The sequence below is a fragment of the Triturus cristatus genome, chromosome 3_2 (assembly GCF_964204655.1).
Source record: "Triturus cristatus chromosome 3_2, aTriCri1.1, whole genome shotgun sequence".
Classification (NCBI taxonomy): domain Eukaryota; kingdom Metazoa; phylum Chordata; class Amphibia; order Caudata; family Salamandridae; genus Triturus; species Triturus cristatus.
Window position 1 is genome coordinate 161,492,169 of NC_140584.1, and position 14,380 is coordinate 161,506,548.

The 14,380-nt window shown below is 47.5% G+C and overlaps 1 protein-coding gene and 1 long non-coding RNA gene across 2 annotated transcripts in view; one reads left to right on the plus strand and one right to left on the minus strand.

Annotated features, from left to right (window-relative positions):
• Nucleotides 1-14,380, plus strand: part of LOC146856942 (uncharacterized) — a 385,883-nt gene that overhangs the window by 214,731 nt on the left and 156,772 nt on the right. The gene's annotated exons all lie outside the window — the stretch shown is intronic.
• UBE4A (ubiquitination factor E4A) overlaps nucleotides 1-14,380 on the minus strand; it is a 218,920-nt gene that overhangs the window by 20,624 nt on the left and 183,916 nt on the right. Inside the window, exon 19 of the mRNA XM_085647409.1 lies at nucleotides 12,607-12,764. Within this exon, the coding sequence (XP_085503535.1) occupies nucleotides 12,607-12,764 (158 nt within the window). The remainder of the gene's footprint in view (nucleotides 1-12,606; nucleotides 12,765-14,380) is intronic.

Genomic DNA, 14,380 nt, shown 5'->3' on the forward strand with positions numbered 1-14,380 from the left:
ATACTTAAACAAGTGTCCTGCTATAAAAATTAAACAAGTAGCCTACGGTAACAAGCCAATTAATGTGGTGGGGTACTTTGAGGCAACTTTGAAATACAAGGGAATACAAATATGGTCCTAAGTCTACAATGCAAAGCTCTGGTTCTTGAGTACTGGGATAGCCTCAACAAAGAGATGGACTGATAAAACATGACTCCAATCCTCCGCGTCAAGTTTAGTTTTGAGAGCACTGGATACTAAAGGTAAACAAACCTAGGGATGTAGACTGGAAGGCAAAAATGTCCAGAAGCGTTAAAGGATGAGCTGGGTTTGCTTAAGAGATAAGCCTAAAACAGGGGCAACCCTACGGCACATAAGGCCAAGAATATACTACTGGTTATGCAGGAGTCATTATGGAGAGAATTGTCAAAAGGGTTACTTACCTGCAGCAAAGCTATGTAGCTCCCACCCTGGGCCACCAACTTCAGTTTCCTACAATTTTTTCCAAGACTTGGAGGCGATAGGTAGATTAACATCAAAAGAGTAGTACAGTACCAGACATACAAGTGAAATGTTAACATTCTGCATAGTGCATTCATTAAATGGGAAGGTGGGCAGGTCGGTGAGGAATTTGCAGGTACACAGTATTCACCAGAAAGATTGTTACCACAGGTAAGTAACTTTTTCTTCCGATGTATAGTTCTAACGGCAGATTCCTCACCTGTACAACAGATTACCGAGCAATACCTTGCATAAAGAGTAGGTTTGATGGATGGTTAGACTAGGAAATCCCGAAGAACCAACCAGGCAAAATGGCTGTCCCTATACACTTCAAAATCCAGGCAATAGAGCTTGGCAAGTGTGTAGGGAAACCCACATGGCTGTCTTGCAGATCTCTGCTATCAGAATGCCTCTGGCAAGTGCAGAATTGACTTGGCCCAGGTGGAATGGGCCCAGGTACCTTCTGGAGAGTTTCTTGACCGATGCATAAAATGTCTTGATGCAGACGATGATCCACTTGAGGGTGCTTTTCTTCTTTTGGCACCACAGTATCCATAGAAGAGCTGGTCTCTCAACTTTCTGTCCATGGTTGGTATTTTGATCTTATATTCAGGCATGAACTGCATGTTCAATACCTGTGAAACACAGATCAGTAGGTCATGCCACTTAACAATACCTATGCCATATAAAGTCCAGTCCTAGCCAGAACTGCCCTGATATAAACACAAGGCAATGCCCATTTCCTGTGGGCAAAACAGAACAAATACTCTATTAAGAAGTCGAAGACAACAATAGCAACTTTTGGCATAGAAGCAGTCTTTCCTTGGGATTAAGAACTAGAGAGGATACAAATGTCTCTAGGCTATCCCTAATATATGTACCGACATAGGCGTTTATTTTTTATTTTACTCCTATGTATGAACAAAAAAAAAAATAAAGCCAAATAATCAGCAGACAATATTGACAAAGCAGTATGGAACTATAGTGGGATCATTCGACTTAGGAGAGTAACAGGCAACTTACATTACTCTGACTGGTTGGATGACTGAGATACCACATTAAAAATAGTAGTATAAAGTTGAATATGATCTTAACTTTGAAAAAGAAAAACCTTGGTAACTAGAGTTGGGTAAATGATGAAGGGTTGTCTCCCAGAAGAGCAACAATCCTGTAAAATGGGAATAAACGTAATCTACAAAAATTATAAGCTATAAGGCAAACACCTATTCCCCTCATGGACCAACGTATAAGAAACCTTTCATAGAGAAGAAAAGGTACAGCATTAGAAGGAAATGTCCTTCAGAAAAGAAGAAAATCTTTCGTAATAACACTAAGCTTTATAACAACCCCAAAAGAGTGAAGAATATTAAGTACCCTTCAGAATAGAAGGAATAGAATTGACCGAGAGACTAAGTCTCCCTAGAGACCAATAATAGCAGGACATAATCCCAGAAAAAAACACTCATGCTCAAGGAACATGTACACACCAAAATCTCCACATGAAGTGGTAGAAGAGCCAATGAAACAGCAATGGCTATAACCTGAAGAGCATAAGGCACACAGGATAAGCTCTTGGTTAACAATGTTCTAAATCTAGCAAAAGTAGAGAACTGTTACTATCAATCATAAGTAACGACATTTTTCACATAAACATAAGGCAAGTACCAGGGAAAAAGCAGTAGCCACCTAAAACAATAATGTAGGCTTCTTTTGGTGAAAATACCAGAAGGAATCTTGGGATAGACACCCTCACTGCAGTACTATCCCATCAACGGCATAATAGTCTATTGATGAACGCCCATAAATGAATCATAAGGTCCCACAAATACCATATAAAACTATAAGAAACACTTCATCATATTAACCAAGATTAATAAGAGGATCATTGAACTTAAACACGGTTATCAAAATGCAGAACATACATACCGACACTCCCATGGAGGTTCAAATATCACAAGTACCGAATAACAGCACAAATGTATATCGTACGTCAGAGAAGTAACCCCTCCCCCCTCCCCCCCTCCAAAGGGAAGAACTCTGAACCCCCAAATGAGGGTTTAATAGTACACAAGCTGAGCAATCCCAGCTCAGCACATATATATTTAGAAATGCTCACCACCGCACACAAAGATACCCCACGTACATACCATGAAGGTATCAACTCTTGAGCTCTTCCTCGGAGTAAAGCACACAACATGACCTGTATATCAGGTTTCCATTAAACCAACACAAATGAACAGCGGAAAAATGGTAATCGACAGAGCTGGAGAAGAAAGTCACAACTTCTGCACCAAGCAGTAAATAATAATAACAAAAGCCACTTATTGTGGAATAGACGTTAAAGAATATATCTGGACTGAAAAGAATTCTAAAGCCTATAATCCTTAATGACCAGAACTAAGGGCATGAAGAACCGCCAGGCTATCTAAAAAACCATAAACCTCTGCATTAAGAAGAAACACCACACTGGTGGTCATCAGATAAAATGGATATTGCAACTCAGTCATGTATAAATGCTTCTTTCCACATAAGTCCGAAAGAAGGAATCCACCAGAACATTCAAAGACCTTTCTTGGTGGCTATGTAATACTGACCAGCTCTGAATCACCGTAAAGCAGAATCAGCATTTTCACCAAATAAAATGCAGACCATCAAACGGCATATATTTCAGTCTATCCTGTACAGACTCTGAAAACCCAGACTGACATAGCCATGCAGGTCTGTGCAGTGCAACTGACTGAGCCAAGCTCTTCCCACGGAATCGGTGGTGTCCATACCACATTTTATGGTGAATTTTGCAGTTTCCCGGCCATCTTGTACCACCTGTAGGAGTGGACTCCTGGCTTCCTCTGAAAGAGAAGGCAGCCAATGTACCTCAGAGCCCCTTAAAGCATGAGAAAATCTGCCCAAAACACACGCCGTTGCAGTGTTTAGCAACCTCAATGCAGAACTAACAGAAAATAATATATTCCTCCCACAATGCTCAGCCATCTGGACTCTTATTTGGCGGAACCAAGGGAAGGACACGAGGGTCTGGCAAAGCCATAGCAGCCTGTACCACCAGTCCTTTTGTGGTGGGATGCAGCACCAGAAAAACTGGGTCCCCAGGGGCGAGTGAATGCGTATGGGCTATAGCCCGATCAACTGGAACTTCTGATAGTGGTTTTGCCCAAGGTCATATGGAGGCTCATTAAAAGGGAGTAAAGGCTCCACCCCCTCTCACTTTGGTGAAGAACATCCACCAGAGGGACTGTGGACAATGTGGACACCTAAAACTACAGCTGCCCTCCTCAATACCACGGTATAAGAGGAACTCACCTCTGTTGTCTCCAGGTGGAGAAAGTAAGTCTGAGCTGAGTAAAGTCAGAGGACTTGAGACCTCTCCAGTTTCAGTCAGCCAATTCTCCTCCAAAGGAGGCTGGACAGCAGTGTCCAAAGGGTTTTGGGACCTTATATTATCCCCTTCACCTGCACAACGGTGCATTCCTGTAGGATAAGCAGGAACAGATTGTTTTAGGCAACTCCCCATCTGCCATTATGCAGACAGCTCCATTGGTGCCGCATCCAGCGCAGATTCGGTATAGTATCAACGTCGGAAAGAGTAATGGGTTGGGAGTCACAGGTTGCCCCGACCCCGAAGGGCTGTGCACTGGTGCCGCCTCAAATCCAATAACTGATTCAGAAGGCCAAACTGTTACCAAGGGTGAACTCGCTGGTGAAGATGCAGTTAGGGCACCTCTCCCCTCCTTGGGGCTCTAAGGTGTACCAGAGGGTGCCCAAAGACTTCACGAAGGAAAATGTAATATTCCCGCATTTGGGCTCGAGTCGCCCCTGTTCCAGGATATTTAGGGAGGTGCAGGGTGGACTCCTGTGGATGCTCTGCAATCGAAGTTTGGGAGACGGCGTCATAAACTAACTTACGTTTTGACCGTTGGTGCTTCGGAGCCTTCTTCGACATAGACTGAGATGGACCATCACCCGAACAGCTCTTAGCCCGGTCTCTGGACTTCGACGAAGATTGATGACGCATCAGTACCTCAGATAGTCGCGCCACCAAAAGTTTCATATTTCACTCTCTCAACACCTTCAGCTGAAGATGCCGTCAGGAACTGCACTACTCAGAGTCATGGTGTTCCCTAACACACCACAAACAGAGGGTATGAGAATCTGTGATCGCCATCTGTTTGTCACAAGATTCAGAGTGTTTAAATCCCGAATACAATCGCAAACAACATAGTTTCCTTGAAATTTTTATGAAATGGGCCGAAAAATTTCCCTACCGCAGAAAAGAAGGAACTGGCATCGGCAAGGGAATTTTATGGACTGTTGACGTCATAGCTGGTGGATGCCATGGATATGGAGTCACGCAGCACCCTCTACCGATGTGAGGACGTGCCATGGGAAAACATTTCTAGATCCAGTCTGCCACCTGGGAAAGATTCTAAAGAAAGGAATCTGTGGCTAGATGCCTATCAGAATGAAGCGGCATAGATTGTCATAGCATGGAGTAGAGTGCCATGGAGTAGAGTGTTGTGTTAGAAAGGAGTGGCGTAGAGTAGAATGGCCTAGAATCAAGTGGCGTAGAGTGTAATAAAGTAGCATAGAGTGGAGTGCAGTGGCATAGAGTAGTGTGTCAGAGTTGAGTTGCATGGAGTAGAGTGGAGTGCCGCAGTGGAGAGTAGTGTCTTATTGTGTCGTAGAGTGTTGTGTCAGTAGACTGGCGCAGTGTGGAGTAGAGGCTATTTGGGTAGAGTGGAGTATGCATGGCATTAGAGCACATTACCATTACAGACAAAAATTTTCAATTGAAATAGGCATTACATTTGCACAGACGTACGAGTTACTTACCTCCGGTAACAATGTATCTGGTAGAGACGTTGTCTAGCCGCAGATTCCTTAACTTAGATACCTTAACTTAAAATATCCCCAGGCGTCAGACTGGATCCGGAAAACTCTTTTGAAGCAGCACCTCTGCACGCCGGGGGACGGCGCCACACGACCCTGCCCGGACGTCGTCCACGCACGTGACGTCAGCGAGGTCATACAAGTCCCTCCAGGAGCGCTGGCGTCAGTTTTCTTCGGAGAAGCTTTTCTGCCACAACGCGGAGCCACCAATAAAAAACTGTGAAAGTATGGGAACAGTGTGCGATGGATGAAAATCCATAAATAAATAAGGAGGATGGTGCAAGACACCATCGTAAAAGACAGAATTAGACACTGCCTACATATAAGTAAAAAAGCTGTGAGGAGGAACCTCGCAAGCTAAGCGAAGACCCTTCCCAAGTGCAACCAGGGAAGAAGATCTCAACAGACAGAAACAGACTGATATTACCATGCAGAACAACAGACACACTTAGACTGTCAGTGCTATGTAGAACTGTGCCGTCCAGTAAGAACTGAGCACAGGAGAGAACAGTCCACCGTAGAAAGGTATGAAAAGTCTGGCACTGCCCCTATATTAATGGAGGTCTGAAACAGAAGTGAACAGATCCCCACGAAGACTACTGTAGAGGAGACCAGAACCCTGAGTCAATAGAGAAGGCGGGAAGGCAGCAGGAGAGAAAAAGAAATTAAGAGGAATCTCCTGGTGAAGGTCAATCAAAAAGGCATCATTTTACAGGTAATAAACCCCTGAGAGGGAGACAACTGTATTGTGGTAGCAGAAACCCCTGAGAGGGACTGAGCTGTATTATGGCACATCTCAAAGAGACGCAACAATGTGAGCACCCATGAGAGAAAAACCAATGCCAACTGTAAAAGGGGGAGGTCTACGGAAAACCCCACTTGGCAAGGTCCTCGCAGAATGGGGAGGCTGGGTGGGCGTTAAGGAATCTGCGGCTAGACAACGTCTCTACCAGATACATCATTACCGCAGATTCCTTAACTTAGAATAGGTACCACAGCCATACCCCAAATGGGAGGTGTGTCTGCGACAGAACAACAGAAAGCGCGAAGCATTTGAGCCGGCTACAGAGTGACGGACAATGGGGAAGGTTGTGGCAGAACAGCCAGACAGCAACCCAAATAGCTCGGAAGAGCAAAAGATAACAGGATGCAAGACATCCCAAAAATGCCTTAATGGTGCTACACCATGCCTGTATAAGCACGAGAAGTAGAAACGGCACCAGCCATATACCAGAACAAAAGAGAGGAAAAGGACCACTCTCAGCGTACTGGCGCACTTTGTGAACACCGACCAAAGGTTGAGAAGAAACATGAAGAGATGCAACCAGAGCCTTCCAGGCCAGCCCACGGAAGGAAGGCCGGAGAGGCTACAGCCAAGAACTAAAGGTCAAGAGATAGAATTAGCAATGTTCTTGGAATTGTAGGTGGAGACAAGAAACACGCCAAGCACACACCCAGTCCCAAAAGGGGGAACAGGGGCGAACAGTAACAATCTTAAGCCCGCTGATGCAGGCCACCACAGAAGCATGCGCAGAGCAAACAGCTACAGAGGCCATAAGGTGGCGTAGCTAAAATAAGCATAAGGCTGCTCGACTAGGCCGCGGTAAGACCAAGGTGAGGACCAACACACGAAATACAGAATGCAGGGTGTAGATCTAGGACGACTGAAATTAGGAGAGCCGTCCCGCATGCCCAGCTGATACAATATAGCACAGCCGAAGGAAGGTGCAGCGGAGGCACCAAAGTACTAAGGCGTAGAAACGGAGAATTAATCGCAGAATGTTAGACCACACCCTCCGACTGGAAGGAAAGTAACCCTTGTCCAGTAGAGAATCGTTCAGTAACTGAACACGAAGAAGGGAGCAGCGTAAACCCGGGGGACCACCACAGCAAGCGGAACGCAAAAAGGGGCCTTATTGGTAATGCCGGATGCATCACTGGAAAGGTCCCTGAAACATGGAGACTTCAGACCAGACCTTGCAGCCTTGAAGAGTTAGGAAGAAGAGTACCCGTGGAACTGGTACATATACACCTAATTACAGAATATATATAGCAAAAACGGGTAAACTAGCCACAACTATACAACATCGTTGCAGAGGAACACATCTGGTACCGTAATAGCAGACAGAAGCTGCCATTAAAGCGTGATGAACACCCCAAAAACCTTAGAGGGAGGAGAATGAAGCAAGATGACCAATGACGCAAAGATGATGCCAAGGCACCACATTGAGCACCGTACAACGGCAGAGAAGAGCACCAGAGGGCACCTAGAGGCCAAAGGAACTCGTAGGCCCAGTTGACATAAAAGAGCTATATAATAGCAAACAAGTACCCCACACAGAGTATGTACCCCCCTAACAGGGAACATGTTCATAAGGGCAAACCACAGTCAGGGGAACAATCTGTGGAACACTGCCACAGCAGGTTAACCGCCAGTTGAAAACGCATAATGCATCCAAAGGATGAGAAATGAAAGGGCAATCACCTCCGACCATGTAAAAGGAAGACCTGAGGCTTACTGTCAGCCTAAAACACATAACGCATCATAGGAACAGGCCTGGGTGGAGGGGGGGGGGGGGGGGGCGAAAACCCGCAAGGAGGTGCTGAACAGCCGAGTTGGCATGCGCATCAAACAATAAAACCCCATCAAAGGGTAAATCAACAAGACTCTCCCGTATATTTTTCGGGAAGATGCTATCCCGTAACCAAGCATGGCACCGCAGGGCGACTGAAACAGCCATAGCCCGGCCTAAGGAATCAGCAGTATCCAAGGCGGAGCGGATCGTAAACTCAGCAAGGTCACAGCCATCCCGGAGAAGAAGCAGGTCAACACGAGCGCCTTCTGTGCTGGTAGAGAGCAAAGAGTCTGCAGAGTCCCACAGGGCAGAGGTAGTCCGAGCCAGGACACACACTGTATTTATTGACCGTAGCGCAGCACTAGTGGAGGCAAAGATGTTCCAACCCCATGACTCAAGCCATCTAGACTCCCGGGAGGGAGGAAGCAATAGCCGAGGCAAAGAAGGGAAGGTAGTTTGCAAAACAAACCCCTGCGCGTCGGGATGCATAAATAAGCAGACCGGATCATGTGGAGCAGGACGGTGGCGGTGCAAGACCAAACGAGTCACCGGGTTACCAGAAGCTGGCCGAACCCAGCTGCCTAAAAGGGCATCATAAAGAGAAGCTTCAAAGGGCATAAGCGGCTCCACATTCCCTGACCCACGGTGAAGGACATCAAGTAAAGGGTCCACAGACAAGGGCGCTGAAGGGGGCTGCATGTTCAAAATCCAAGTGGCCAAAGACACCACTTTGAAAAAAGCTGCACCAGGCTCGGTAGCCCTCCGCGGAAGGGATAGGAGCTCATCAGTAGGTGATGGCTGTAAGCTAACCCTCCCAAGAAGGTGAGAGTGCGACCAATGCCCAACTGAAGGGAGCCCCATGGAGGAATGGGGGTCCTGATGAGGCACTTGAGGAGGCAGGAAGCCTGTCGGCTGCTGGTGCTCCTGAGGAAGTGGGGACCCTACAGGATCCACATACTCTAAGGGAGGCACAGTCATAAATACATCCGGTGTCGCCGGGCGCGAGGGCGACGTTAAACTCTCTGCGGACGCCTCCGGAGAAGAGTCAACAACCCGGCGTCGATGCGGCGCCAAAACCACTTTAGTAGGTGCCGACTCGACTCCATCTGGCACCGAATCAACGATAAGCTCTCCTTCCGAAGAAGAAGGAGGCGCCGGAGCCGGGGATGCAAGCCTCCGGTGCCGACTCCGCCTCAACCCGGACTGGCTCAGACTCTGAGGGAAGAAGCGGAGGCAGAGGCGGGAAGGCGACAAGTTCACTTTTCGAAGGAGAAGGCGCTGGAGCCGAGGATACAAATCTCTGGCGCCGCCTCATCCTCAACCGCAACAGGCTCCGACTCCGGAGAAAGAAGCGGAGGCAGAGCCGTGGAGGAGAGTCTATGGCGCCGGAACGACGCCGTCTCGGGCTCCGGACAGGCGGCCGCCTGCCCAGAAGGCAGAGGTGAGCACAAAGCGAGGCTTTGAGCACCAGCAACTACCTGCGACGCCACAGGGAGCCCCACGGACTATGCGGCGTGGCAGGGGTGCGATGGGCCGTAGAGGGGGACCAAGCCAGGCCGCACCCAGACGACGCCATATGGATCGAAGAGGGGGACCCAGCCGGGCCGCGCCCTGACGATACAACATCTCCGACATCCCTGGGAGGCAAAGGCTCATTTGATGCCGGGGGCGAACCAACCGGTGAAGCAGTCGGGGACCCCACAGGCCGCGGAGGCACCGAGGACGCCCCAGGGATGGGAGAGGACCCAAGGGAGGCCTGCAAAGCCGTGGCATAAGCCTCCATTTGGGCCCGAGTCGCCCCTGCACCCGGATAGGGTGGATAGGGGGGGGGCGACTGACAGGGGACGCACGTCCTGAATGTTCCGGGATCCAGTGCCCCTGACAACAGATGATATGGAGGTCGAGGAACTCTGCGACTTGCCCTGCAACTTACCAAGAAGTGGTGAACGACGGCCTCGGGCCCCAGAGGGCGATCGACGGCGAAACTGTGTTGAAGAGGTCGTGGGACAAGACGACTCCGACCGGGACAGTCGTGCCGAAAGAAGCTTCATCTGGTGCTCCCGCCGGGACTTCGGCATAAGGTGTTGGCAGGCTTCACAGTCCGTGGAGTGGTGGTGCTCGCCCAGACACCACATACAAATAAGATGCGGGTCTGTCGCGGACACTTGCCACGAACAGGAAGTACAGAATTTAAAGCCCGAGGGCATCGCACACTGTTCTCGATCGAAAAAGGGGCCTGAAAACAGGCCAGAGGAACCACAGGCCTGAAAACAGGCCAGAGGAACCGCACACTCCGGATCCGCGTTGCACAGGGTCATGTGGTGCCGTCCCCCGGCGCGCAGAGGTGCTGCTGCAAAAGAGTTTTACGGATCCAGTCCGACGCCTGGAGATATTCTAAGTTAAGGAATCTAAGTTAAGGAATCTGCGGCTAGATGTCTCTATCAGATATACAGTTTTACTGATAAAACTGTGCAGCGTACAAAAATTCATGTGCAGAAATGGCATCACCAAGTATACGGAGTGGTTTTGAATAGTGTTAAAATATTGGTTTCCAGCATACTTCAGAATTACAAAAATAAGTTTCATTTGAACTTTCCCAATTCTTATATATTCTGAAATGTTTGCACAGTTCATTTACACATGTTTAAATGTTGTTTTGTGTTAGAAAAATGCCCTTCCTCTCACACCCCCAGATTGCCAGATAAATCCACTCACTATGCAGTCAGTGAAAGAAGAGTAAATACCAAGCTCCCTCAGAAGACAGAGCCTGACATTTTACCTCGGTCTTAGAATGCACAGCAAATGTGGCAAGATAAGAACAAAATTTAAAGGCCTGTTTACAGAAAGTGGGCACTCATGGACGCTTTAGCGACAGAATACAAGGAGCCCTTGTAAACAGGCTATGCTCTATGGAATGGACTAACCCAAGCTGGACAGCCTAAAATAAATAAAGGCAGCAAATAGAAAGCAAGCAATTGTGACTTACAAACCACAAAGCCAATGATGAGCAATGGGTGGAATGCATTCCCACGGAAGCTTTCTGAATGTCCCAGCTGTGCGGTCTGGTGGGCTTCAACCTAAAGAGTCCTGGAGGCCAAACCAACAATATGCCCGTCCCGAAAGACCCAGCTGTCCAGTCAGTAGTGTTTCGTGAACATGTGCAATGATGCCCACATAGCAGCCTGACAGATGTTTAGGACAGGCACTCCATGTGATAACGGAATAGTGGCTGCTTATGCTCTGGTAGAATAAGACCGCAAGCCATGATGAGACTGCTCCTTAGCCAATGAGTAGAAGACTTTTATGCAGAGCACAATCCAATGGGAGATGGTCCGTTGTTGCATTGCCTTGCCTTTTTTGCTCCAGCAAACCCAAGGAAGACTTGATTGTCCACCGAGTGTTATTCGATTCAAATGATGTAAAAAAAATAAATAAAAAAAAGCTCATTTGGGGTCCAAACAATGGAGCCTCTCTTCCTCCTTGAAAGGATGAGGTGGCGTGAAAAATGTTGCCAATGTAATGTTTTGTGCAACATGGAAGAGGGTCACCACTTTCAGCAGGAAGGAGGCGTGGGCCTTTGTCTGAGCAGAAGCTTGTGTAGGATGGGTTGAAATTAAATAGCTTGAAGCTCTCGCACCCTCCTAGATGATGTAATTGCCACTAGAAAGGCTGTCTCAAGTGTCAGAAGCCTCACAGGGTGGCTGTGCATGGCCTTAAAGGGGAAACACAAATTAAGGTCATAATAAAAGGGTTAGTTGGGAACAGATGCAGTAAGCCCTTAAGAAAACGTGCCACCAAGGGTAACCAAAACAGAGAGGGCTGATCCAGCATGCAAAAATGCTGAAATGGCAGACAGGTAGCCTCCAACAGTTCCGAGAGCAAGGCCTTCCAGGTGAGGGAAAATACAAATAGCACCTTTGACAGAGAAGCAGTAAGTGGGTCAATTTGTTGTGAGGAGAACCAAAACACAAACTTGCCCCAGCGGCAGTCTTTGTTGATGTTTATCTGGCTCCCAGAATTACCTCACACATTTTGGAACGAAGATTACAGATACCCAATGCTCTCTGCTGAATCTCCAATCTCAATGTGCCCAGTTGGTCCTGATCTTCTTGAGAACTTGGGCAGAAGTGAAATTGGTAGTAAGGCATATAGGAGACCAGAGGATCCCTGCCCAAAATTTTCCACGGGACTGGAAACGACGCAGGGTCTTCTTGTTGTGTTCCGCTAGGAGCTTCATGGCTCGCTCTCAGATTGCATTCGGATGCATCAACCTACAGTTGGTGCAGGCCCTGGAGTACTGGTACAACCCCAGGCACCAAATGCCCTACAGACCGCTACTTTATGTGCTGTTCTCTTAGAGAAAAGTAAGAGCATCCTCTTCCCTCTCCTGGTTTAGAGTGCTAAAATGTCCTAACAGGTTTTCACCATACAAGGAGAAAAGAAGAATGTAATACAAAGCATTTCTTAAAGTATTTAGGTGCAGGAAGCTTTAAAAGCCTTATACAGCCTCATCAAAAAAACGTCACTGCATGTCCGAGAAACACGGTCTTAATAAACAACTCACACTAAATACATGCCAAATATATGCCAATAGCTTCTGAAATACTGCTGCTGCTTTAGAATGAGTACAAGTGCTCGTGCTAACCTTAGCAGGTGGCGGGCGATTGTGGCTCTGTCAACTGTGACTTTGGATGATGGCAGCACCACTGGGTCAACCATCAGCGCGCTCATTATTGGATCCAGGAACTCATCCGGTGCATCAGCATACGTTTCTTCGTCTTGATGCTGGCGGTCTGCAAAAGACTGAAGTGGAAAGTCTGTTCAAGTTCCTTCATAATAATAACATGTTCTAGCTCCATGTCAAACACTGACTATTGACATGATGACTTACATCTCACTAAAACCATAACAATCAATATTCTGAAACACCTCCCGTCAGTAAGAACTCATGCCATGTTACAACCATTGACCAGAGGTACTACAAAATTATTTGAGGAAAATGGGGGTACACCACACCTGTCAGAATCACTAATAAGAAATATTATACATGTGTGTTATAGTCACAGTGAAGACTGCACGCACGTCCTGTTGGAAATCGGTAAAGAGATCATGCTACTCGTGCAACCGGTTTGAATCGTCAATGGCAGTTATGTTTGTGGTGACAGAAATGTGGTGCAGTGGATGTATCGCAAGCCCTACAGGAAAGGTTCTCAGCGCTGTAGTAAAAATCGAGACAAGGGGCGATAGGCTGAAGGTACTGCACAACCCACTGACTACCCAGACGTCCCCAAAGTAATCATTTTGTATTTTAAGTGAACTGCAACAAGCTCATGGCAGGAGTACTTGAATTAATCCTACTCACTGGCAATCGCTCAGGCTGCATTCCAGTTCATCCTTTTTCGCCCAATGCCACTCTAAACAAAGACCCGCGTTATGTAAATTAGTCCTAACCCTGCTCTTCATGGAAACTGTCTGTCCCAAACTGGCTGGTGAGGCACTCTCCACAAGCACCCCAGACCGGTTTCGATCTACTTACCTTGAGGAATAGCTATAGTCCTATGGCACAGTGAGCAAAGGAACCACGCCTGGGCATACCTGCCACACTTAGAATATCTACTGCAACAACAAGATGATAGGCTGAATGTTTGAAAAATTATATCCAGTAGCAATCAATCGGGTCGCATCCCAGTCCATCGTTTTTCCCCAACCACGCTACTCTAAACAGAGGCTCACCTTATGCAAATCAGTCCTAACTCTTCTCCTCATGGAAACAGTGTCACGAACTGCCCGGTGATGCCCATTCCAAAAGGGGTCAAAAGCAATGCTATCCGAGTTTCGACCTACTAAGGTTTCATTAGTAAGGTACAGCTTGAGTCCCATTCCCATCTGGAGGGGGCCTGGTCTGGCAGTTCGGGTTGAACAGCTCCTATGGGAGCAGGACCAAGACTGATTTACACAAGACGGATCTGTGTCTACAAAGGCACAGTGGGAGAAAAATGTTAGTCTGGAATGTGATCTAGAGCGATTGCCAGTGGCTGAGATTAATTCAAGCATCCCTTCAGTCACAATGTTGTTTTTGCAGTAGAGTGAAGGAGGTTTGCCAAAGCTTCAGAATCACGTATGGAAGGAGTGGGAGAGGTGAGAAAGCATAGGCGAATATCGCAGACCAGTCCATCCAGGGTGCATTGTAGATGGACTGGAGTGTAAGAACCTGGAGGCGAAGCGTAGGCATTTTTCGGCGACTGCGATAAGTTCCAAAGTCAGGAACCCCCAAAGACAGAAGTACAGGAGTTAGACTTGCGGGTGGAGTTGCCACTATTGGACTTGTTGCCGCATTCTGCGGAGCAGGCCTGCAAAGTCATTGTCCACTCCCAAAATGTTTCCCCAATTAGGTGTATGTTGTGGTGGTGGTGGTAGTG